At 40.4% G+C, this 25,561-nt stretch overlaps 1 protein-coding gene across 6 annotated transcripts in view; it reads right to left on the bottom strand.

Annotated features, from left to right (window-relative positions):
- Positions 1 to 25,561, bottom strand: part of TASOR2 (transcription activation suppressor family member 2) — a 78,118-nt gene that overhangs the window by 22,496 nt on the left and 30,061 nt on the right. For 4 of the 6 annotated variants that reach the window (XM_047867611.1, XM_047867615.1, XM_047867610.1 and 1 more), the window contains 11 exons: positions 24,635 to 24,726; positions 22,611 to 22,748; positions 22,340 to 22,464; positions 22,241 to 22,260; positions 22,048 to 22,147; positions 20,234 to 20,334; positions 19,450 to 19,553; positions 12,548 to 12,620; positions 12,386 to 12,448; positions 6,270 to 6,986; positions 2,643 to 2,885 (listed from right to left, as the gene is read on the bottom strand). In XM_047867611.1, coding sequence (XP_047723567.1) covers positions 2,643 to 2,885; positions 6,270 to 6,986; positions 12,386 to 12,448; positions 12,548 to 12,620; positions 19,450 to 19,553; positions 20,234 to 20,334; positions 22,048 to 22,147; positions 22,241 to 22,260; positions 22,340 to 22,464; positions 22,611 to 22,748; positions 24,635 to 24,726 — 1,776 coding nt within the window. The remainder of the gene's footprint in view (positions 1 to 2,642; positions 2,886 to 6,269; positions 6,987 to 12,385; positions 12,449 to 12,547; positions 12,621 to 19,449; positions 19,554 to 20,233; positions 20,335 to 22,047; positions 22,148 to 22,240; positions 22,261 to 22,339; positions 22,465 to 22,610; positions 22,749 to 24,634; positions 24,727 to 25,561) is intronic. The other 2 variants (XM_047867613.1, XM_047867612.1) reach the window with 2 other exon arrangements.

Raw genomic sequence — 25,561 nt, 5'->3', positions numbered from 1 at the left:
GCGGCAGGTGCATGGATAGGAAAACCATGCGTTTTTCTTTATAACAGCAGCAGGTCTGAAACGGATTACTGACCTGCCTGCAAAGGCCAATGGCTAATCCATTTTTTTAGTATATGTGCTGCCGAAGCAAGCACACTAATCCATTTTTTTTTTAAATGTTTTATTTATTTTTGAGAAAGTGGAAGGAGGGGACGGGCAGAGAGAGGGGAACAGAGGATGTGAAGTGAGCTCTGTGCTGACAGCAGCGAGCCTGATGTGGGGCTTGAACTCACGAACTGTAAGATTATGACCGGAGCCAAAGTCGAATGCTCGACCGACTGAGCCACCCAGGTGCCCCATGACTAATCCGTTTAAAAAAAAGAAAACTCTGGCCTGTGAGGTCATCAAACAGAATGAGAAGGGTTTGTGCATATGGTGGGAAGGATAAAAGTAACAACCACTGTCCATTTTTTAGGTAAAATAGCAAAACCCAAGGGATTCAGTAGAAGAAAATGACCCAAGGCGGAGAATCATCTCATTCGCCCCATGGATATACTAGAAACATGAAATCCATTTTGTGACCTGATAGGTTTATTCATACTAATTTCATCCTATCTTTGCTGGTATTATAGGATATCACTTATGAGTAAGGCCTAATATAAAAAACACTGCACCGAAAGAAAAAGGATCCAGTTTAACAAATATGTGTAGTCTCTGGTAAATCACTTAATTACTGACTTGTTAGAGGTTCTCTATCAATTAAAAATAGAATACTGATCATCTCTTTTAAGAAATACAAATAAGACAACACCAAATAAAGTATATAAAAAATAAAGAGCTCAATAAATAAAAACTGTATTAAAAACTTATAAAAGGACACAAAGGCATTAGTTTCAGTAACAAAAATGAGCCTTCTTAAATTCTGATGCTTTAAGCAAAAGAAATGAAACTGATTAGTATAGGTGGTTAAGAAATACAAGAAAAACTAAGAGATTATTTAAAAGGTGGGAATCTTAAAATTTTACCTTGGAATGTGGCTATATAATATATACAGACATTTGAATGCAAATCAGCCTTTTTCTGAATACATGTTTTAAAAACTTTTCATTTCCTGGGCTCCCTTTTGTGCTAATACCCAGCTGCATTCCTCCCATTAGTCAACTAGTCTACAAATACCTGAGAGCCAGTTCGGTACAAATGATCCAAATGACACAGCTAAGCATACAAGGCATTTATACACGTGTCTACGCTCATAATGTTTACAAATTCACTGGAAAGACAAGACCAAGACATATCAGATGATTCGAAAAAAGGATGAATTTGATTCCGCAGTGTTCTCAAAAACTCAAAAGGAAAGGAAAGGAAAGAAAACAGAGCTCGCTTAAGATCAGAGCGGCAGGAAAGGTCTCACAGTGGAGGCAGGACCTGGCTGAGGTCTGGACTGGTACAGGGGAACGGCACACGAGCAGACGTCGGTGTGATGTGGGGGTGAGCCTGGGGTACCTGGTGGGGCAGGGACACGACAAGAAACAGCAGGAGGGAAGCATAGAAGGGTGGGACACGGCCTTGCTGTGAATGCCCAGGAGACGAGAAGAGCTTATATGTGGCGTGTATGGGTGTCACCATGGCAAGACTGGTGTTAGAATGACATGAAGAGCTTTTAAAGATCCTTCCCTCATTTAAAAGAAACCCCAAACCAAAACAACTCTTCAGTCATAAAATAACAGTATTACAGAAGTTCAGGAAAAAACAAACTTATTCATAATCGATTCACCTCAAAAAAACCCGTATTTTCTGAAGTTCCACTGACTCTGAGGTTTTTTAAAAATCTAAAACTAGATAAGGGAGAATGCAGAATCAGGAAGGGTAGACAGAGAACTGCCAGGAAAAAGGCATGAGGAATCAAGTCTGTGTTAAAACAAGAGCACGACACACATGCTCCGGAACAGGACTCCGTATGGAGCGTGAAGGAACATCAGACTTTGCAGGCGGAAGCCGCACGCTACACGCAGAGATGGGAAAGCAGAGCAGGGGCGCGGGCGTGACAGGTGTTCCATTCCAGAGGGGAGGCCTCCGAGGCCGATGGGGCCTTCTGGTAAGGAGGCCGCTTCCAGCAGCTGCAGATGTGGAACCAGCGCAGCTGGCCATGGGTTCACGGAACTAAACTTCATCGTTCACTTCAACAAAACTAGAAAAGTAAAACTGCTTTTAAAGTGAACTTAATGCCTTTTAACACCAAAACCAGGTTTCTGGATTCCCGAGTATCTTGAATGATCTCTTTAGAATTCCCTTTGGACAAATAAACTTACAGGCTTCTACTTTTTGTAAGTGATTGCGGCCCAGAAAAATACAGCCAGAGACTACGTGCCTGTGCATTTAGTTATAAAAAAGCTCCTTGCCACGTACACTCTTGCAGACGGTCACGCTGAGGCTTTGTGCAAACTAACAGGGAGGCTCTATTGTGTGAAGGCAAGAATCTGCACCTCACGGATGTGTTTACGACAGGAACCCAACCTACTTAGTCCTGTCGGTGTGGGAGCGAAGGGGGACAGCAGGAACGGTTGGTAAACCTCAACCGTTCTTACATTATTCCAATACACTCTCTTGCAATCTCAGTTAGTCTGTATTGCGGTGTTTAAATTCACAGGAAGAGTATTTCTTACCAGGTTGTGGCTGCTTTTTGAGTCTGGGATTCTGATTGCCTCTTACTATATTTACCCTCTGTTTTTGTGGAGATTTCTTCACGGGTGGCTTAGCCCTTGGAACAGTTTTGACTGGAGAGTTCTCTTGTTTCCTTGCCCTTTTAGCACTCGTTGCCACTGGAACATCTTTAGAAATGGGAGCTTCTTGGTTTTTCCTATCCAATTTGGTTGTCTGTACAAACTGTGCAGTCAGCACTTCAGCACCTTATGTAGAAAACACACCGTGTTTTAAGGGGTAGGGGGCTCAGATACTTATCAGCAATAGCTTTTTCTTTGCTTTGGTTTTCGGAGAGGTAACTTTAGCAATAGGGAAGAAAATACAAACTTCAGGGTATTCTAATAAAGATTTTCTTTTAAACAAAGCAGAAGTCCAAAGTTCTCATATACAATGTAAAAACACGAACTTTCTAAGCGTCAGACGATAGCCCTGTCAGGTGAAGAAGAAAACTGCTAGAGTCCTAACTTTATAAAAACACGGCATGACTTTAAAAGAAAAAAAAAAATCTCCATAATCTTTCCTGACTGCTGTGGCAGGTAAGGCTGAAGACGGTGGTTCACAGCACTGGGGAATGGAGAATTTGTGGGAAAGCAACACAGCCACCACGAGGCGAGGTAGGTGAAACCGTAACCAGACTGCAGAGAAGAGACTAGACACACAGAGCCACCTTACAGATTTCACTGGACTGCTCCCAAATATCCACGTCTTAACATCACCGGAAAAATCGTCTTTTCAGAAAAGACAGAGGAAGGTCCACTGAAGAAGCCTTCGCCTGATTTAATCTCCTACAAGTCTCTGACACTTGCTCCTCTCTCTTACAAAATGCTCAGCTTTGCTTCGCACACCGAAGGGAACAGCTACCAGTGGAGGCAAGTAAGGAGAAAACCTGAGGACCACTTGCTAACACAACAGAAAGTGTTTCAACCTTTGAAGAGTTAAACAAAAAAAAAAGTTAATAAATGTTCCCTTTGAAAACGTCCCTTCCCACTGACTTTTCATACTTTCAGTTGTCAAACCAAAAAACTAGTCCCAAAGATACCAATAAAAATATCACGCGTTGTGTTCGCAGATATTTTAAAACTACATTATACAGAAAACACTACAGTTGATCCTTGAATGTTGGTTTGAGTGGATTTTTTTCCAATAAATGTAAGTACACTACCGTGAGTGTATTCTCTTCCTTATGACTTGAATAACTTTTTTCTAGCTTACATGATTGTAAAAATATAGGGTATGATACATACAATGTACAAAGTACATGTCAATCAATGATTTGTGTTATCAGTAAGGCTTCTGGTCAATGGGAGGCTATCAGTAGTTAAGTCTGGGGAATCAAAAGTTAGAGATTTTCTATTGCAGGGGGTGGGAGGTCAGTGCCCCTGATGCCTACATCGTTCGAAGGTCAACTGTATTTCTAATTGAGAACAGGAAACACGACACTGGTTTAAGAAATCATGATCGCTGTTAGTAAAATGTAGAAAAGAGACCAGTTTCATTTCATTCTCTTGGAGGTTAGAGAAAGGAGTGGCTTTTAAAAAAAACTTTCACATCTCTTGGTGTACGACGTCTCCCTGAGTCTAATGCTGTTCCTCCCTCCTAAACTATTGCAAGTAACAGAGCAACATACGGTTTTGTTTTTCTTTGAAGAATACTTCTCATTCTACTCTAGTTATTTTCTAAAATTTTTAGCACAAAGAAAGGCAAAATATAACTGAAGCAGGAAAACAGTTCAGACTAAATTCAGACAAGAATAAGAGAGGACCAAGACGTGGGGGAGGTTCCGAGGACCTGCACAGGCAGGGAGACCCCGCACAACCCGGGTCCTGGGAGGGAAACAAACACGAAGCAAGGTGACCCTACAGGGGACTGCCCTGCTTCTCTGCCTCACTCAGTGCCATGTTTCTCAAACCTGTATGCACCACCCACTGGTGGGCTGTAAAATAAATTTAATGGGCTGCAATCAGGATCCTTTCTTAAAGGAAACAGAACAGAAAGAACCAGACTGCATTACGCAGAGGCAGGGTAAATGTTTTTTGAAATTTGTTTCAGTCATGCATGAATTTGTGCGCACCGGACTGTAATATAAAACATATTTCTTATAGTGGAGGAAAGTAAAAACATTTGAGAAACAGTGAATGTTGAATTGTAGATAATTTATTTAATACCTTGAAGTAAACTGGTTCATATATAGTAGAAACTCAACACGGCTGGCCTGGAATGTACTTGTGAGGAGCGGTGCAGTCGAATTTCGCTGTTTCCTACTGCCCTACTTCCCATCAGCCTCTGAATGTACATGTGAGCACATGCACCCCATCTCCCAAACTATACTAAGCCACAAATAACTATCTAGAATCCTGATGATCTGCAGATCCTTGATGTTTTCCTCTTTAAGCACCACAATTTCTAAATTCAAAACACTACAGATGGGCTTAGCAAACGTTTTCTGAGACAGGCTGGCAGGACGTATTTCCAGCTTTGAAGGCCATACGGTCTAAGGCACAGCTGCCCACCTCTGCCGGCACCGTGTGAAGTAGCCAGAGACGACAGGTAAACCCCTGAGGGGTCCTCAGGTTCCCTAATGGGTCCCAGGGCATATGGTTGCCTACTTCTAAGCAAAATCCACTACATGTAATCTAGGATGACCCCGAGCCAAAATCACATTGTCTGCTGTACTAGGCTTGGTAAAGTGCATTTGACTATACACTAACTGGCCTGAGACTCTGGTTCGATTTTCAGGGTCAACAAAGCCATTTGTAGAACTGTTCCAATATATGTGTCTCCAGGCCACTGGCCATTGTTTCAACAGGTTTACGTAGGATCCAGGTGACTATTTTTCAAACTCTGATACACACAAAGGAAGGGAAATTCTGGGCCAGACTGTTTCAGGTTCGGAAAATCCAGGCATTTCATTCTCTCTTTCTACATGTTCAGACTCTCAGCTACCACTTTTTTTTTTTTTTATTAAATTTTTTTTTTTTTCAACATTTATTTATTTTTGGGACAGAGAGAGACAGAGCACGAACGGGGGAGGGGCAGAGAGAGAGGGAGACACAGAATCGGAAACAGGCTCCAGGCTCTGAGCCATCAGCCCAGAGCCCGACGCGGGGCTCGAACTCACGGACCGCGAGATCGTGACCTGGCTGAAGTCGGACGCTTAACCGACTGCGCCACCCAGGCGCCCCTCTCAGCTACCACTTTTTGCTGCTATTGGTGAGCCTGATTTTAGAAGATCCTCTTCTTCCACCCTTAATTGTCCGAGGACAGCTCAGAAACTAAATAATCATTGCCCAGAATGGTGTGTGTTTAAGCGACTGAGTGACGGTTGAGCCATTTTACAAATGAAATGTAGTCTTTGGTGGGTGGGCTTTTGAAATGCCTTAGTTTCCCCCATTTCTTGATTTTCACCTGTTATCTAGATCAGTGCTTCTCAAACTTCAGCCCGTAGACAATCACCCAGAGGGAAATGCTGGCATCTCTAACACACTTCTGCAACCGCCCAGCTCAGTGCACAACGATCAGACAGGAACAGTGTCAGAGAACCACAGTTACTTTTAACTGCGCAGTTAGTAATCCACAGAAATCGTGCTTACCTCTTTTTCTTTTCTGAGGAAACGGTCCTTTAACTAATTTGAGCGTTGTGGGACAGTCGGAACCCTTGCCCGCACTGGCAGCCCTCTTGGGGAAGGGACGGCACAAGTTCACCCGTTTACTCTGCACGGTGGGCGGCACGCTTGCCTTCCTCTTGGGCTGGACTCTCCGACCTAAGGCTGGGTTTAGCGAGATCACAGCTACCTGCCTTGCTTTCGACATGTCTTCGGGATTCTTTTCTGTTTCAGTTTCTTTTCTTACTTCTGCCTCTGACTCCAAAAATTCAGGATCTGGAGTCATAACTAAAGAAAATCCAGCATCGCAAATCCCATCTGAGATACAAGGGGACTGAGGACGCTCTGCTAATAAATCTAACGCGGTAGACACTTCCAAAATGTACCCAGTAGGATCTGAAAAATAAGACTTCAACTGAGTGAATGACTGTAAAGGACACTTTTCTGCTGGAGGAGCCAAGTCAAAGCCATTGGACAGTTGGCCGAAGAACGCAGTCTCTTTAATTCCATCCTGAGAAGCAGTAGTCAATGAGGGACTTTTGTCCACCTTGTACAGTTCTTGGAAACTACGCTTTACTAACGTGTTTGGACAGATTCCCTCTTCAGTAAACGATTTCTTTGCTTCCAGAAGGGCACAATTAAGGGCAGGTAAAACAGGTGTTACCTTTGATGAGATGTCATCTTCAACTTTCAATTCTTTCAGCCCTAAAACATATATACATACATTAAAACCTGAAGTTCTTTTTTTTTTTTTTACAAAAACCTGCAGGAAGAAAATGCTTTAGATTATAAAATTATGGGATGGTTAAATATGAAAGTGTTTCAAATAGTAATCTAACTCACAATTAATAGAGGACCTCTGGGTACATTTAATGAATAGCTCTCTCTCCATATATATGGAAACACACACACACACACACACACACACACACACACACACACACACACACCAAAAAAAATCATTCAAATGCAATCACTAGGTTAGAAGAAGGCAGACCCGCCTCCAGGTCCACTCCATCTGACTAGGACCCCAGCGTGTGCTCAAGTGCCATCATGGATTTGCTTTCCACACTTTTTAAAAAAAATGTTTATTTTGAAAGAGAGAGACACATAGCATGAGCACAGGGGGGTGGGGTGGGGGTGGGGAGAAAGAGAGAGAGAGAGAAAGAGAAAGAGAGAGAGAGAGAAAGAGAGAGAGAGAGAGAGAGAGAGAGAGAGAGAGAGAGAAAATGAACCCCAAGCAGGCTCTATGCTGTCAGAGCAAGAGCCCAATGTGGGGCTTGATCCCATGAACTATGAGATCATGACCTGAGATGAAATCAAGAGTCGGAAGCTTAACCCACTGAGACACCCAGGCACCCCTGCGTTTACTTTTTAATGCTCATTTCCTGCTTTCAAAATAGGTCTTCCTTTATGTGCATCTTATTTAATTCATTCAAATTCTTTTAAGTTACAATGCAAGCCAACTGACCTGCAGAAAGGCCCCCAAATCTCATGGTTAACTACTGGTGTTGATTTCTCCCCCTTCTTAGTCAAATGACATAAACTTTTTTAAAAAAATTAAATAACTAAACCAACTACTCTTGTGTTCCACTCCCTCTTTGACTGAAATGCTAATTTTTCAGCAAGTCAACCATCTATAGGAAAACAGTACTAGGGAAAAAAAGGGAAAAGGTCAGGTTACTAAGATGTGGGAAATAAAGTCCTAGAAAAGTTAGAGTTACATCATTAAGAGTAACTCTTAAATAAAACCCCACAGATAATAAAAGCCTCTAGTGCTACTAAACTGAAGTACAAATCATACCACTCTTTTTAAAGAAAAAGTAACTGCAGAATTAAGAAATGCCACGTAAGTCCTAGATGAATACATTTGCCCTTGAACAAGTATTAGGAAATGGAAAAAGAATAGCAAATATGGATAAATAGGAAAATGTGGGTAGACTTAAAATAAAAATTCCCTTCAAGTGGTTCATCATATAAAAAGTAATAAGTGAAGGAAAAATATTAAAAAGTTGATATAGCACTAATATAGCTCACAACCATGTAGTATTTTTCTAGACAACTTCATTATCTCAAGAATGTAGAAAGGCAGAAACAGAAGGATTTGTAATAAACTATCATAAAATCTATGACGAGGAACTTTTAAAGTTTGCTAAGCAAAGTACCAATTTAAAACAATCAGAGTTCTGAGCTTCCAGATGTGCCTAGGTAGAAAATGTCTCAATGACCCAGCGGAGGATCTGAATGTGGTCACGTATCCTCACTGTTTCCTCACATATGGGCCCTGTGCTGCTCAACTGTGAATGGCACACGCACCAGTGTTTCTCCGTTAAAGCTGAAGTACGTTTAAAAATAAGGCTGGAAAACAGACACACACACACACACACACACACACACACACACACACACACACACACACACAAATAAAAATAAGGCTGAAGTCCGAGTTATCACAGAAGAGTGAGGCAGTCTGGGGTAGGGGCTGGAAGGCAGCTCAGGAATCAGCTATTTGACCCTGGGCGAATTCAGGTCTCAGTCCGTCACCTCTGAGCTGTCACCATAAGCAGTAAGGTAAGGGCTGCTGTCAGTCACACAGCATGATGCCTGACAGAGCAAAGGCCTGAAAAGTGCCAACACTTATTGCCATTATGTTCTCATAACCAGTATGTCTTGCTTTGGCCATAGCGATGCCCAACATAGTGCAGTTCTCTGCTTTCAGTGACTGAATACAATTTTTTTTTAAACATATTTTGGGGCGCCCGGGTGGTTCAGTCGGTTGAGCGTCCGACTTCGGCTCAGGTCATGATCTCACGGTCCGTGAGTTCGAGCCCCGCGTCGGGCTCTGTGCTGACAGCTCAGAGCCTGGAGACTGCTTCGGATTCTGTGTCTCCCTCTCTCTCTTCCCCTCCCCTGCTTATGCTCTGTCTCTGTCTCAAAAATAAAAAAACATTAAAAAAAAATTTTAAAAAATGAATAAAACATATTTTTAATTTTTTTTAAAGTTTATTTATTTTGAGAAGGAGGGGTGGGGGGAGGGAGGGAAGGAGAAAGAGAATCCCAAGCAGGCTCCATGCTGTTAGCACAGAGCCTGATTCAGGGCTTAAACTCACAAAATGGGAGATCATGACATGAGCCAAAATCAAGAGTCAGATGCTTAACCGACTGAGCCACCCAGGCACCCCAGTAACTGAATACAGTTTTTAAAAATCAACTTTAAAAACATGTCTATATTGGTCGTAGTTTTATAAATGCTACATATAATTTTATGTTTAAAGATACACAGTGCGATTATAAGTTATGAGGGAAATATCCTCATATGACAAAAAGAAAGGACTCCTTTACTTTCGTTATTTGTTCAGCAAATTGCCCAGTGCGGAGCCTGATGTGGCTTGGTCCCATGACCCTAAGATCGTGACCTAAGTTGAAATCAAGAGTCAGATGCTTAGCTGACTGAGCCACCCAGGTGCCCCTATTTATTTTTAAGTTTTTTGGGTTTTTTTTGAGAGAGACAGAGCAAGTGGGGAGAGGTAGACAGAGAATCCCAAGCAGGCTCCATGCTGCCAGCACAGAGCCTGATGTGGGGCTTAAACCCACGAAACCATGAGATCATGACCTGAGCCAAAACCAAGAGTCAGACACTTCACTGACTGGGCCACCCAGGTGCCCCTACTTTTAAGTAACTTCTACCCAACGTGGGGCTCGAACTCACAACCCTGAGATCGAGAGTCATACACTAATCCAACTGAGCCAGCCAGGTCCCCCAACATTTGTTACTTTTCAGATGCCTGGCACTAGTAGATGATAGGAATACAATAAAATAAAGAAAAGGCAGGCAATCCCTATCAAAATACCATCAGCATTCTGCACAGAGCTAGAACAAACAATCCTGACATTTGTATGGAACCAGAAAAGACCCCGAATAGCCAAAGCAATCTTGAAAAAGAAAACCAAAGGTAGAGGCATCACAATCCTGCACTTCAAGCGGTATTACAAAGCTGTAATCATTAAGACAGTATGGTACTGGCACAAAAACAGACATTCAGATCAATGGAAAAGAATAGAGAGCCCAGAAATGGACCCATAAACATATGGCCAACTAATCTTTGACAAAGCAGGAAAGAGTATCCAATGGAATAAAGACAGTCTCTTCAGCAAATGGTGCTGGGAAAACTGGACAGCGACATGCATCTGGACCACTTTCTTACACCATACACAAAAATAAACTCAAAATGGATGAAAGACCTAAACGTAAGACAGAAAGCCATTAAAATCCTAGAGGAGAAAGCAGGCAAAAACCTCTTTGACCTCGGCTGCAGCAAATTCTTACTCAACACATCTCTGGAGGCAAGGGGAAAAAAAGCAAAAATGAACTACTGGGACCTCATCAAGTAAAAAGCTGCACAGCGAAGGAAACAATCAGCAAAACTAAAAGGCAACTGACAGAATGGGAGAAGATATTTGCAAATGACATATCAGATAAAGGGTTAGTATCTAAAATCTAAAAAGAACTCACCAAACTCAACCCCCCAAAAACAAATAATCCAGTGAAGAAATGGGCAAAAGACATGAATAGACACTTCTCCAAAGCAGACATCCAGATGGCTAACAGGCACATGAAAATGTGCTCAACATCACTCATCGTCAGGGAAATTAAAATCAAAACCACAATGAGATATCACCTTACACCTGTCAGAATGGCTAACATTAACAACTCAGGCAATGACAGAGGTTGGCAAGGATGTGGAGAAAGAGGATCTCTTTGGCACTGCTGGTGGGAATGCAAACTGGTGCAGCCACTCTGGAGAACCATATGGAGGTTCCTCAAAAAATTAAAAATAGAACCACTCTACGACGCAGAAACTGCACTACTAGGTATTTATCCAAGGGATACAAGTGTGCTGTTTCAAAGGGGCACAATGTTTATAGCAGTACTATCAACAACAGTCTAAGTATGGAAAGAGCCCAAATGTCTATCGGTGGATGAATGAATAAAGATGATGTGGTACATACATACAATGGAGTATTACTTGGCAATCAAAAAGAATGAAATCTTGCCATTTACAACTACGTGGAAGGAACTAGAGGGTATTATGCTAAGTGAAATTAGAGAAAGACAAATATCAAATGACTTCACTCATATGAGGAATTGAAGATATAAAACAGGTGAACATAAGGGAAGGGAAGCAAAAATAATACGAAAGCAGGGAGGGGGACAAAACAGAAGAGACTCTTAAAATAATAGATAGAGAACAAACAGGGTTGCTGGAGGGGGTATGCGAGGGGGGATGGGCTACATGGGTAAGAGGCATTAAGGAATCTACTCCTGAAATCACTGTTGCACTACATGCCAACTTACTTGGATGTAAATTAAAAAATAAATTAAAAAAAAGAAAGAAAGGCAGGCATTAAACAATTATGTGAATAAATACTGAAATGGTACCGCTCCTAAGCCAGAAGTCCTCACTGAGGGGACAGTGGTGACAAGAATCAGTAACGAGGCCATTAAGCGGACACCTGACAGACCTGAGTGACAGGCTCAGGCGGGGCTTCTCCTGATTTTATTCCTCCTCTCTCCCACCCAAGAGCCTCTTTAGATTTTGTTTCCTAATCGTCCTCTGAAATTTTAATACTGCGAATACACTGTACGTCTATTTACATACCGTAAATATTAATTTTTTTGCCCCCACAAGCCAACTCTTGGTCCTTATAGGGGTCAACTTCACCTGACAAAGGGGAAGGAAATAAGCAGTCCTCACAGAGAAAGCCACGTCTGTGAAGGCCGAGTCCTGTTTACCAGGCAGACGACGGGGACAGTGTCTCCTAGCTAGTGCTGCGTGCTGACACAGGAGCGCGTCTGGGGCATGCTGAATTTGAGGGACACCTGAGACATCTCAGTGGAACTGTCAATAGGCAAGTGACTATGTGCATGTGAAGCTCAGAGGAAAGAAATGTGCTAAGCGGATAGTGGGGATCACCTGGGGAGCTGGAAGAAGTGTTATTTAAGAGGAGCAAACAGTTACCAGGGTCTAGTGCAGCTGAAGGGTTAACGTGAGGACAGACCAACGCCACACAGACGCTGCGAACGGAAGTCACTGTGCCCTTACCTGCTGGAGGGGACGAATGGAATAAGTGTAACCCGTGGAGGCACACCCGCTCATCTGCAAAATCTACACAGGATGAAAATCGTAAGAAAAGTTAAGGCTGCTGATCTTATAAAACAAAAGTAAACACACTGAAAAGTAGTTTTTTAAAAAAGCTGTCCTTACTTGTTTCTGACATTAAGGCTGATGAGGTAAGTAAAATGAAAAACCCCCGATCTTCTAAGCATTTGACGATCGCCTTAAACATTTAAAAAAAAAAAAAAAGAAAAGAAAGGTGAAAAAAGATTCAGTTCCTTTCTCCTTCTCCCTCTACCACGCTCTGCAGTGAATTTTGAGTTCATGAAAAGTATATATTAAAAACAATTCTTGAAACGTTAACATTTGTGAGAATCAGGAGAATTTTGTCCCAGGTACTAGAAACCACGAGTTCCTTAGTGCCCAAATAATCTTGGCCCTGTTAGGGCCATATACAGTAACCAGAACATCGAGGTTAGTTTCAGGACAGTGTTCACCTATTATAAAAAATCAATTAGAAAAAACATTTCAGTTTTTCACTGAGATGCTTCACAGTTCATCCTGCTGCCTCGGTAGCCAGGTGTAAACTATTCAGCCACTACGAATTCGAGGTGACTCCGACCTGTGATTAATGTCCTAAGCTCATGTTTACCCCCAAAATATCACATGATCCTGGAACTTGAAAGACCAGAAGATACCATCCAATAAAATAATTCTTTCTACAGCATCCTAAGGGACAGAAAATAAGAGAAAAGAACATAATCCGGTCCTGTGACGAGAGACGCAGATGAAAATAAATCCTTCCTCTCGTTTCTCTTTACCACCATCTTTAGTGGCATCTTGAGCTTGAGGGACAGAAAAAAACTTGAAATTTCAATGTTGACAGTAACTCTGGGAATTGTGCCCCTAGACAGTGAGGGAAGTTATCTAAAAGCCATCATTCTGAATCATAACACCTTTTCTCTTCCATTAGTCACCATTTCAAAAGCTTATATACCTATAACAAAGGTAAAATCCAATGTTCATACAGTAAGTTTTTTTTTTTCACTAAACCTAAACAGAATATACCATTTTATAGAAGTGATAAAACATCCTACTTCAAAGATTGACAGCTCATGAGCCTACAAATATGGTAAACTTATAAACTGATAACAATTCAAATATGAAAACAAGACTACTAATTATTACAAAAGAAATAAGTTCTGATAGTGAGTTCATCACAGGAACAATCACTGCACACGCTTCCATGACAGCCCTTGTGCATTTGATAGTTTCTGTTTTTGTTGCCTCCAGTCTTACAAATTCTTTGATGGCAGGGACTACTTTGTATTTGTGCTTCTGGCACACAGTAGGGACTCGCGAAAGAATTATGGTATAAATATACCAATAGTTATATAAACCTACAGCTTTTGTATCTAGTAAGCTGCAAACATGTATAAATCTTGTTTCATTTTCTACTGCTGTAAAAAGTGAAAGCAACAACAGCCTTTACATCATTCTGCATTTTAGTTTTGCAACACAGATGAGAAGTAAAACCTCTCCATCTACTGAAAACCAGAAATTTCTATCTTCCAAGAAATGGGGAAATGAAACAGAAATATATATCTTCTTATTTTCTCAAATTATGTACTGAAAGGGCTAAAGTTCCTTATTTTAACCTTTGTGGGAAGAAATCACAGAATTTTTTCCATATCTACTAGACTCTTCCATTTACATACAGAAAAATACAGCCATACAAGTCCTTAACACCCTTTTATTATTTTTTTTAATGTTTATTTTGAGAGAGAGAGAGAGCGAGAGCATGTGCATGAGCAGGGGAGGGGCGGAGAGACAGGGAGGGACAGAGATTCCCAAGCAGGCTCCGTGATGTCAGCACGTGGGGCTCGGTCTCACAAACCATGAGATCATGACCTGAGTTGAAATCAAGAGCTGGACATTTAACTGACTGAGTAACCCCCCCCCCCAACACCCTTTTAAAAAGAGACCCTGGTCTGTACTGTTCTTGAAATTCAGTGTTGTAGGTAGAAGCCCACATACGCTTTATTCAAGGGACACTCATTGCTTGTCCTCTATACGCCAGGCATGGGCACTAAGGCGTCAGAGATACTTAAGATATGATAACTACCCTCAAGGAACTCAATGTCTAGGTGGGGAGACTGACACATAAAAAATATTCATGACACAATAAGGCAAGAAAAAAAAGCACGGGAGCTAGATGCTAAATGAAATAAGTCAGTCAGAGAAAGACACAGACCATATGATTTCACTCATGTGGAATTTAAGAAACAAAACAAGCAAAGGGAAAGAGAGACAAACCAAGAGACACTCTTAACTACAGAGAACGCGCTGCTGGTTACCTGAGGGGAGGGTGGGGAGACGGGGGGATGAGGTGATGGGGGATGAAGGAGGCACTTGTGACGAGCACTGGGTGATGTACGCAAGTGTTGAATCCCTATATTGTACACCTGCAACCAACATTACGCTGTATGCTAACTGCTGGAATTAAAATAAAAACTTAAGAAGAGAAAAGACACGGACACGGAGGAGGAAGGACCTCATGTGACGTGTGGCTCGGGCACCGAGTCTCCGGTACTTCTGACACCACTCACACTCACAAGCAGTTGCTTAGCTAATGCATTCTCTCAAAAGCTCTGTGGCCTCTCTTCCTCTCAATTTCCAAATGTAAAATGGGTCACGCTACTTCGAAACAACACAGCCCCCGCGCCACAGCGGACAGTCTGCGTCCACCCACTCGGCATCCGGTGCCGCAGCCGGTCCTGCCGGGCTCAGGAGCACTGACGGACCCTGGGCAGGACTGACCCGGACCCGGTTCTGGAAGACGGGCTCGGGACGGCCTGAGCTAGCCAGGGCACTCTGTGCCCTTTCAGTCTGCGCGGGGTGTGCAGACGACCAACTGGGCTGTGGAAACTGAAGTGAAGGTTAGGAGGAGGCTTCCCTCCCTGGACACGCAAAGGAAGCAGGGAGCGCCGCGTGGCAGCCTCGGGACAAAACTACTGTGCAGGGGAGGGCAAGGTGAAACAGAGAGTCCTGGGCAAATGGTACTTGAACCCGCCCCTCGGCTGGAACTGAAGAGTAAGCCTGTTAAACCCTTTTACTGCGTAAGCCAGTTTGGGTTTCTGTTACAGGTAACTCAAAGTATCTTAACTGGCTGGCCCTAAGACCCCTTACCTTCACAGCTCCTATACGTGTCCTATTTTAACTTCTCGATCCCTTGCTATCTACTACGGGGATAGTCCAGCAGGCCGCTAACGGGCTCAGTGTTTGCTCACTGTCTTACCTTTAACACCAGCGCCTTTGGGATGTTTAGGACTTACTATACTAACACAGTCAGCATCCTCCTTCCTCACACTGAGGAACCCTGGTTAACAAAAAGGGAGAGAAGTCTTTTTTTTTTTTTAATTCTCAAGTTACTTAACATACAGTGTAGTCTTGGCTTCAGGAATAGAATCCAGTGATTCATCACTTCCACAGGACACCCAGTGCTCATCCCAACAAGGGCCCTCCTGAATGCCCGTCACCAAAGGGCACCCCCACAACCCATCAACCCTCAGTTTGTTTTCTGTATTTGAGTCTCTTATGGTTTGCCTCCCCCTCTGTTTTCATCTTATTTCTCCTATCCTTCCCCTATGACCATCTGTTAAGTTTCTCAAATTCCACATATGAGTGAAATCATGTGGTATCTGTCTCTCTGGTTGACTTATTTTGCTTAGCATAATACCCTCCAGTTCCACCCATGTTGTTGTAAATGGCAAGATTTCATTCTTTTTCATCACTACTATTCCATTATATACATATATACCACATCTTCGTAACCCATTCATCAATGGATGGACATCTGGGCTCTTTCCATAATTTGACTATTGTTGACAGCACTGCTTTAAACATCGGGGGGCATGTGACCCTTCGAATCATCACTCGTACCCTTTGGATAAGTTCCTAGGAGTGCAACTGCAGAGTCATAGGGTAATTTCGTAGTTTTTTGAGGAACCTCCATACTTTCTTCCAGAGTGGCTGCACCAGTTTGCATTCCCACCAGCAGTGCAAGAGGGTGCCCCTTTCTCCACATCCTCGCCAACATCAGAGTTTCCAGAGTTGTTAATTTTAGCCATTCTGACTGATAAGGTGGTATCTCAGTGTGGTTTTGATTTGTGTTTCCCTGATGATGAGTGATGTTGAGCATCTTTTCACGTGTCAGTTTGCCATCTGGAGGTCTTCTTTGGAAAAGTGGCTTTTCATGTCTTCTGCCCATTTCTTCACTGGATTATTGGTTTTTCGGATGTTGAGTTTGAGAAGTTCTTTTTTTTTTTTCTAATGTATGATAAGTTCTTTATAGATTTTGGATACTAACCCTTTATCTGATATGTCATTTGCAAATATCTTCTCCCATTCTATCGGTTGCCTTTTAGTTTTGCTGACTGTTGCCTTTGCGGTGCGGAAGCTTCTTTTTTTATCTTGATGAAATCCCAATAATTCATTTTTGCTTTTACTTCCCTTGCCTTCAGAGACATGTCAAGTAAGAAGTTGCCGTGGCCAAGTTCAAAGTGGTTGTTGCCTGTTTTCTCCTTAGGATTTTGATGGTTTCTTGTCTTATATTTAGGTCTTTCATCCATTTTGAATTTATTTTTGTGTACAGTGTAAGAAAGTGGTCCAGTTTCATTCTTCTGCATGTTGCTGTTCAGTTCTCCCAGCACCATTTGCTAAAGAGACATGTTTCCATTGGATACTCTTTCCTGCTTTGTCGAACATTAGCTGGCCATATGTTTGTGGGTCCATTTCTGGGTTCTCTATTCTATTCCATTGATCTATATATCTGTTTTTGTGCCAATACCATACTGTCTTGATTACGGCTTTGTAATACAGCTTGAAGTCAGAACTGTGATGCTTCCAGCTTTGGCTTTTTTTTTCCCCCCAATATTACTTTGGCTATTCATGGTCTCTGTGGTTCCATACAAATTAGAGGTTTGTTTGTTCTGTTCTGTGAAGAATGCTGGTGCTATTTTGATTGAGATTGCATTGAATGTGTAGACTGCTTTGGGTAGTATCGACATTTTAACAATATTTGTTCTTCCATCCATGAGCACGGAATGTTTTTCCATTTCTTTGTGTCATCTTCAATTTCCTTCAAAAGCTTCCTAAAGTTTTCAGTGTATAGATCTTTTACCTCTTTGGTTAGGTTTATTCCGAGGTATTTTATGGTTTTTGATGCAACTATAGATGGGATCAATTCCCTGATATTTTTGTTGCCTCATTATTGGTGTATAGAAATGCGACTGATTTCTGTACATTGATTTTATATCCTGTGACTTTGTTGAATTCCTGTATCAGCTCTAGCAGTTTTTTGGTGGAATCTTTTGGGTTTTCCATGTAGAGTATAATGTCATCTGCAAAGAGTGAAAGTTTGACTTCTTCTTTGCCAATTTGGATGTATTTTATTTCATTTTGTTGTCTGATTGCTGAGGCTAGGACTTCCAACACTGTTAAACAACAGTGGTGGGAGTGGACATTCCTGTTGTGTTCCTGATCTCAGGAGGAAAGCTCTCATTTTTTCCCCATTGAGGATGATATTAGCTGTGGGCCTTTCATATATGGCCTTTATGATGTTCAGGTATGTTCCTTCTATCCCAACTTTTCTTGAGAAAAACTCTTGAGAGTTTTTATTAAGAAAGGATGCTGTATTTTGTCAAATGCTTTTTCTGCATCTCGTGACAGCAGCATATGGTTTTTTTCCTTTCTTCTATTAATGTGATGTATCACGTTAATTGATTGATTTGTGAATAATGAACCAGCCCTGCAGCCCAGGAATAAATCCCATTTGATCATGGTGAATAATTCTTTTAATATACTGTTGAATTCAATTTGCTAGTATCTTGTTGAGAATTTCTGCATCCATGTTCATTAGTGATATTGGCCTGTAATTCTCCTCTTTAGTGGGGTCTTTGTCTGGTTTGGGAATCAAGGTAATGCTGAATTCATAGAATGAGTCTAGAAGCTTTCCTTCCATTTCTATTTTTTGGAATAGTTTCAGAAGAATAGGAATTAACTCTGCTTTAAATGTCTGGTAGAATTCCCCTGGGATGCTATCTGGCCTAGGACTCTTACTTGTTGGGAGATTTTTGATAACTGATTCAATTTCTTCGCCGGTTATAGATCTATTCAAATTTTCTATTTCTTCCTGTTTGAGTTTTGGTAGTGTGGGAGTGTCTAGGTATTTGTCCATTTCTTCCAGATTGTCCAGTTTGTTGGCATATAGTTTTTCATAGTACTCTCTAATAAGTGTTCATATTTCTGTGGTGTTTGTTGGTTGTGATCTCTAAAACAGAGAGAAGCCTTTAGGGCACCTGGGTGGCTCAGTTGGTTAAGCGTCCAACTTTGGCTCAGGTCATGATCTCATGGTTTATAAGTTCAGGCCCCATGTAGGGCTCTGTGGTGACAGCTGAAAGCGTGGAGCCTGCTTCGGATTTTGTGTCTCCCCCTCTCTCTACCTCTCCCATGCTCATGTTCTGTCTCTCGCTGTCTTTCAATAATAAATAAATGTTTACAAAAATTTTTTTAATAAAATAAAATAAAATGGAGAGAAGTCTTCAGATTGTTATATGCTTCTCATTAGTGTCTTACTTTCTACAATATGGAAACAGTAGGGGCACTAGCTTTTGATTTTTTTTCCCTCATATAGCTATAGATCAACACACATCACTTGTAAAGAAGTATCTCACAAGTGGTACTTTGATTAATTCAGACACCCTAGGGATCTACTCAATTCCTCTGTCATAAAACAAAAACAACAACAAAAAAGGATTTGGGAAAAACTGTCCTATTATTTTTAAAATCAGGAGTATAAACAGACTAACGAGACACGAGAGTTCACCGAGGCACAAAAAGGGATGAAGATGTTAGTCGATAAATATTAAGTGATGAAAATCCTTTCAGCAAACTAAAATGATTCACTCTAGGCACAGCCAACTAATAATTAGCTATCGATTTCTTAATGCAAGGCAAAAATAGTAATTACATTTTAAACTGATGAGCCTTACCAGTTGCTTATTTTTAATGTATTCTATTAGCTTATCTATTTTTTCCCCTTGTTTGTTTGACAGTTCCACCTCATACATCCTGAAGCACATATCTTGGCAACAGACTGTGGAGAAAATCAGAAAAACAGGACAATTTTTTAAAATGCCATTATGCCTTTTAGTAACCAATTTATCCATTCTAGATGTTGAAAGATGAAAGAAGAGCTAGGAATACTCTTAAAAAAACATTCATCATTCAATGGTCTTTGTTACAAAACTCCTTAATAAGAAGTTACTGTATAAAGCATTTGGAAACAACGCTTTCATTAACATTGACTCTACTACAGTATTTGACGAGACCAAAAAAAATACTATACAAATAATATAAACATCAATGTTCCATGAATCAATCTAAATGACCAGGAAATTTCCTTCTTGTGTTTTCTGCTGTTTTTCTTCAGTTAGAAGTACATAAATAAGTAAAAACCACCACCGCAAAACCTCTGTTCTCCTTGAAAGGCATTGTCATGTGGTTCCAACTATTTGTAAGCATCTTTCTGCTTAACGCCCTCAGTGTTCTATAGTAAATGTAGTCTTTGCCACCTTAGATAAACTACCTTTCACAGTTTCTAGTTGGCTTCCAAGGAACTCAATCACATAGCAACCCTACAACTTTCATGAAAGGCCCTTTTGCAAATCGCTTAGGGCCAAAACACAACAGTGTGTGTATGCGTGTGTGCATGATAGATAAAAATCAGTGGAATAAAGCCCAGGACGTGCAATGTATCATTACATGTGAACAGACCTTTTTGCTCCAAGTAATTCTGTTTTCGAAAGGCAGCTTCTGGTAGTCTTTTTTTCAAAGATGAGATTGTCATTACATACTTAAAATCTAGTTCATGTGGTCTAAAAAACAAAACAACAATATCATGCAATCTAATAAACACTTAAACTACATCTTCATAATTTTTGATTTTCTAATATAAATGCAAGCAAAAATATCAAAACAAGAAAGTCCTTAAATTGATAAAATCCCAGTCAGGTAATATGCACATATATAAATACTGCAGATTTTTAAATACAGAACCCCACAGACCACGTCGGCAAATACATTCACATTTTCTGAATGCGTGTGTTTCTGAGATGAAGCCAAACATCCACATGAATGGAAGAATTACGCATCCTGGGATGAGAATTTTCTAAATGTTATACTATGTGAGAATTGGCGACTTCGGACAATAGTGGACTGGTTCACCACACTGTGCCACAGAATGAACCTCATCCAGACTTTTGCACCATTTCCCCCGACTGTTTCCTTCTCTAAAACTCATTTTCAAATACTTCTGGACTTATAAATGCCCCCCTTGCCCCTAAATACTTCTGAGTGTGTGTGTCCTTAAAAAAGGACATTTCCTTATGCAACCACAAAACAATTAATAAAATCAAGAAATTAACAATGATATAGTACCATTATTTAGCCCACACACCTTATTCAAAGTTTGCCAAATGTCTCACTGTGGGGCTTTGTAACAAAACATTTTCCCCCCCTGGTCCAGGATCCAATCCAGAATGACACAATCCATTTAGTTATGTCTCTTTAATCACCTTCAATCTGGCGAGTCTCTTGGTCTTTCTTTATCTTTAATGGGTTTGGTATTTTTTCAAGAACACAGACCATGTATTTTGCAGAATGCCCCTCAATCTGGGTATGTCTGAGGTTTCCTGCTGATTAGGACAGCAGGAAAACCACACAAGTGGCACTATGTCATTCTCCTTGCATCCCATCAGGAAGCACATGATACTTATTCCACTGTTGGTGACGTTAACTTGGACCATTTAGGTCATTGTTCTGACCACTTCTCTCTACATAGGTTAACTGCATTCCATAGTGACAAAGAACCTTCCCGTCTCTCCCATTTATTTCCAGAATTCTTACTGTACTCTCTGGGTTCTAATACCCCCCTCACTCCTCCCTCTTCTTAAAACAGGTCAATAGAAAGAAAATTAATTCTGACAGCACACCTGTTTTCACTTCATATTTCAATAAAATATGTCTATCTTTCAATAGTTTTGGGGGTTAACTAAGAACAGATTAAATAAAAAGATTTCATAGGATGCCCTTCACAGTGCCCCAGACGAAAATAATTCATTGTAATGTAACTACATGTAATAGCTACTCCACTTAATAGGAGTCTAGGAAAATCATGGGATAATCAGAAAATCAGATACTGTAGTTCTTAATAAAGACTCGACAATAGCATAAGTGCCTATAATCTGCTGCACCTGCTATCTAGACAAATCCAATCTCTTTCTTGGGGAAAGTCAAACATCTAGTATCAATTCAGTTTAGCCTGTGAAGTCATATTCCTATGAATGGATAAAGATATTAAAATTTCAAAAGTGGCCTGTCAAAGATTATAAAACTATTTCAAAGCCAAGGTTGGAATTTAGATCTGAATTTAGGTTGCCTGTGCTCCGTACATCTACCCAAACGTACTCTAATCTGACACCAAGTACAACTGCTTCATTTCACACCAGTACCAACAAACAAGACCTCAAAATGAGAATTAAAAAAAAAAAGAGACAAACATTAGTAAAGGACACAAACTCAATACTTACAGTTGGGCTGGAACAGCTGTACCGTAAGAGGACCAAAGACTGACATCACACAGCAGACAGCCTTGAATAATTAATTTGCCTTGCCACAAAGGGGTAAGAGCTTTAAGAAATGAGTAAAAAAAGAAACTGATTACTTATGAACAAAACATTTACTGAAAAAAAACCCAAAAGAACTAATTAAATAATTTCTTACCATTTTCACTGAGTTCAAATCTAGGGAAAAAGAAAAGGTATTTTTATAAGAGCAAACGAAACAGATCCAGTAAAACAAAGTATGTGCACAATTACTTACATGCTTTCATGAGCTGATGCTGCCATCTTTTTAGGTTCCCTGTACTGAAAAGCTACAATAACATAAGGACAGATCTGCCTGGGCCGCTCAATAACAGTGCTGCCTGAAAGTTCATAGAGGTAATACTGAAAGAAGAGAAATAAGGATTATCAGGGTAGCACTATGGAACTCCATAGGCACCAAGTTCATCTCAACTCCACCCAGTCCTGCCATTTAACACATTAGATTCAGAAATGTATCCTGGGAACGATTTATTCCCCGGTGACTATACCTGACTCAGTTCAAATGCGCGAAAATGACTCGTCTTGTGAGAAACCTTGTTAGTATTTGCAGCCACGTGGCAATCATAGCCAGAAGATGGGCTAGTATAGTTAGTTGTATAATTCTCAGACACAAACTTGACTTTTCCCTAGAATGAAAATATTAAGACTAATCAGATGTCTCTAAATGGCAATAATCTTATTCTAGGATTCATTTAAAAGTAGCCTAATGAGGATGTGGACGTGTTTCAAACAGATTGTTAAGAACTATGGCTCTTAGAAAATTACGTTAAGGCCAACAATTGTTTTAGTTATCCATAAGCCTCTTAACACTGTATTTAAAAATCTGGTATACCTGGGCATATTTCTGAGGTAAATGACCATAGTTTTTATCTCAACATGAAAGAAGGACATGAATCACCCCAAATTTAAGTGAACCATTTCTCTAAAAGAAAAATTATATAGCCTACCAACCGAATAGATTAGCTCAGTCAATGACTATAACATAAAAGATGACAAAAAAAATCCAAACTTTCACAGGATGAGTTTTCAAACTGAAGTATTAAGTTATCAATTATAATTTAATACACATCAAGATATTTCTACTATGCTGGGACTCAGTAAATTAGCAAGGAGCAGATATGCAGTAAAGTGCTTAGCAGGTCATTGGCCCCAATTACTGAACAGTTGATAGTATTTCCTATAATAGATTTCTTATAGGTCTTTCAGAAAAAGTAAAAAAAAAAAAAAAAAAAAAAAGGAAGGCAATCAAAGTTGCCATATATACAATGAAATATCATACAGTAATTTTAAAAGCTTTTGTAAATAATATAATGACATATGTGGAAAAATACACAAAGTATATACCAAATGAGGTAAAGTTATAGGCAACTTTTATTTTTATCTTTACAAAAAGAATTTACTTTTTTTTTTTTTTTTTTTTTTTTTGATGTTAAGGTCCTGCTTCTTCATTTACAGAACAGTCAGGGGCCATAATAATAAGCCAAAGCATATAGACAGCACTTCTCAGTGAGCAATCACAGCCTGTACTGTCTCCCCCTCAAACATTTTATGGTGTCGGACATGGCTGACTTTTGAGCAGTAAAGGAAGAACTGAGAGCACATACAGGTAAACACTGAACAGCGTGTCCAGCAGCAGGAGGGCACAGGGCCAAGAAGCCCAGGGCAAAGCCCAGCGGACATAAACACACCCCCGACGGCAGCCGGCACCCTCTGCCGTGGAGCGGGTGGACGAGGGAGGGCAAGCGGGGACTGTGCCCCAGGGGAGGCTACCTGCTCGCCAGTTCTTGGGGACACACTTTGGAATAAGAAGGATTCACACTTAAAAAGACACGTCAGTAGTGTTTATAATCCAAGAACTCAAGATAGTAAGAAAGCTACAATGAAAGCAAAAACAACAAAACGAGACCACACAATGTGTCCTCACAAAGCCCACCAAGCACTAAAATCAAGTTTGCCTTGGATCTACCCAAGTGAACTTTCTAATCATGCTATTCACTTGTACTGAACTATGTAAGGGTGTTGAAGAATTTCTGAGATCAGCAGTTATAGATGCCACATAAAGCTGTGAACAGGGTCTGGATGTTTTAGGGATCGAGGAAACAGCCTCTCTTATTTCGACAATTTAAACCAAAAAACGAAAGTTCCCTTCTAAATTCATCTCTTGTAACTGGAATCACAATGTTTTATAAGCTGCTACTGGTGTCCTGTTATTTAATATTTAAAAAGAGGCATTGTGGGCCAGGGTGAGAGAAGGCTTTTCACTGAATACCTTTTGTATTATTTTGAATTTTTTTTTTATTTTTTAAAAACATATTCATAGATGATCTATCAAAGGAACAAAAAAAGCTTTGTCTTTAGAGGAAAGCAAAAATAGCAGTAATCTTTTCTGAATTTGGATAGCTGTCTTCAATGACCACTATGTTTAGCAAATGATCTGCAAAGAACATTATCACAGACTGATAACCTTTAGTTTTTGAAAGAAAAATTATATAGAAGCGCATTTGGGCTTTACCTTAATTAGGTTAAAAATTACAACATAACCAGACTTCCCATGATACCATGGTCTTGCATGAAGATAGTCTGAATATTTGCAAATATACACACCTATAAAAGTATAAGATATAGATTAATTCACACTTTAAAAGGAATGTTTACTCATATACATTTCACATGTAAGGGCTACCTGTAACTAAAAAGACAAATAAAAGTCAACATTAAACTGTTCCAAAACTGCTTACCTTTTAAAAACTATTGGAGATATTCTAAAAGTATGGAAACATGAGAGCTACGACAAGATAGAATTTATCTGACGGACAACGAATTTTCTAGTTGGGTACAATAATTAAAGAGGGATGAACCAATCACATTCTTGGTAAATTCTAAGTTTATTTTTTTCCCCAGGCAATCATTCCGTGGAAAGGCCTACAGTAATCTGATTCTCAAGTTATTTTTTTACAAAACATCTCAGTAAGTACTCATATAATAATAAGTGCTGAGGTTTACTAGATAACAGGTATGTGCTAGGCAGCAGTGACACCAAAGGAAATAAAACAAGTTCCTGCCTTCAAGCAGCTTATTCTGCTAGTGTGTGAAACTTCCAGAAAGGCAGGAGGTACGTTTGTGTTCTTCACCATTGAAGCCACATCACAGCCCAACATATAGGAAGTACTTAACTGTCAGACACATGCTGTATTTGAGGACACAAAGAAATGGAAATAAGCAATGTATTTGTTTAGAAAAGGAGTTCTTTCAACAGACGAGTGAAATTCTCAGAGAACAGAGTGAACAAAAGCATGGAAGCATAAAAGATTATAAATTGTTTAGGACAGTGGGGCCACGGTGTGGGGAGCAGGGGAGAAAGCCCGAGAAGGTTGAGGCTGAAAAGGAAGCTTGGAACTGAACAGTAGAGATCTTTGTAGGGCTTGCTGTAGGCAACAGA

This window comes from Prionailurus viverrinus, chromosome B4 (assembly GCF_022837055.1).
Source record: "Prionailurus viverrinus isolate Anna chromosome B4, UM_Priviv_1.0, whole genome shotgun sequence".
Lineage (NCBI taxonomy): Eukaryota > Metazoa > Chordata > Mammalia > Carnivora > Felidae > Prionailurus > Prionailurus viverrinus.
The sequence above is the reverse complement of the archived record's forward strand: the minus strand, read 5'-3'. Positions and strand labels throughout refer to the sequence as shown.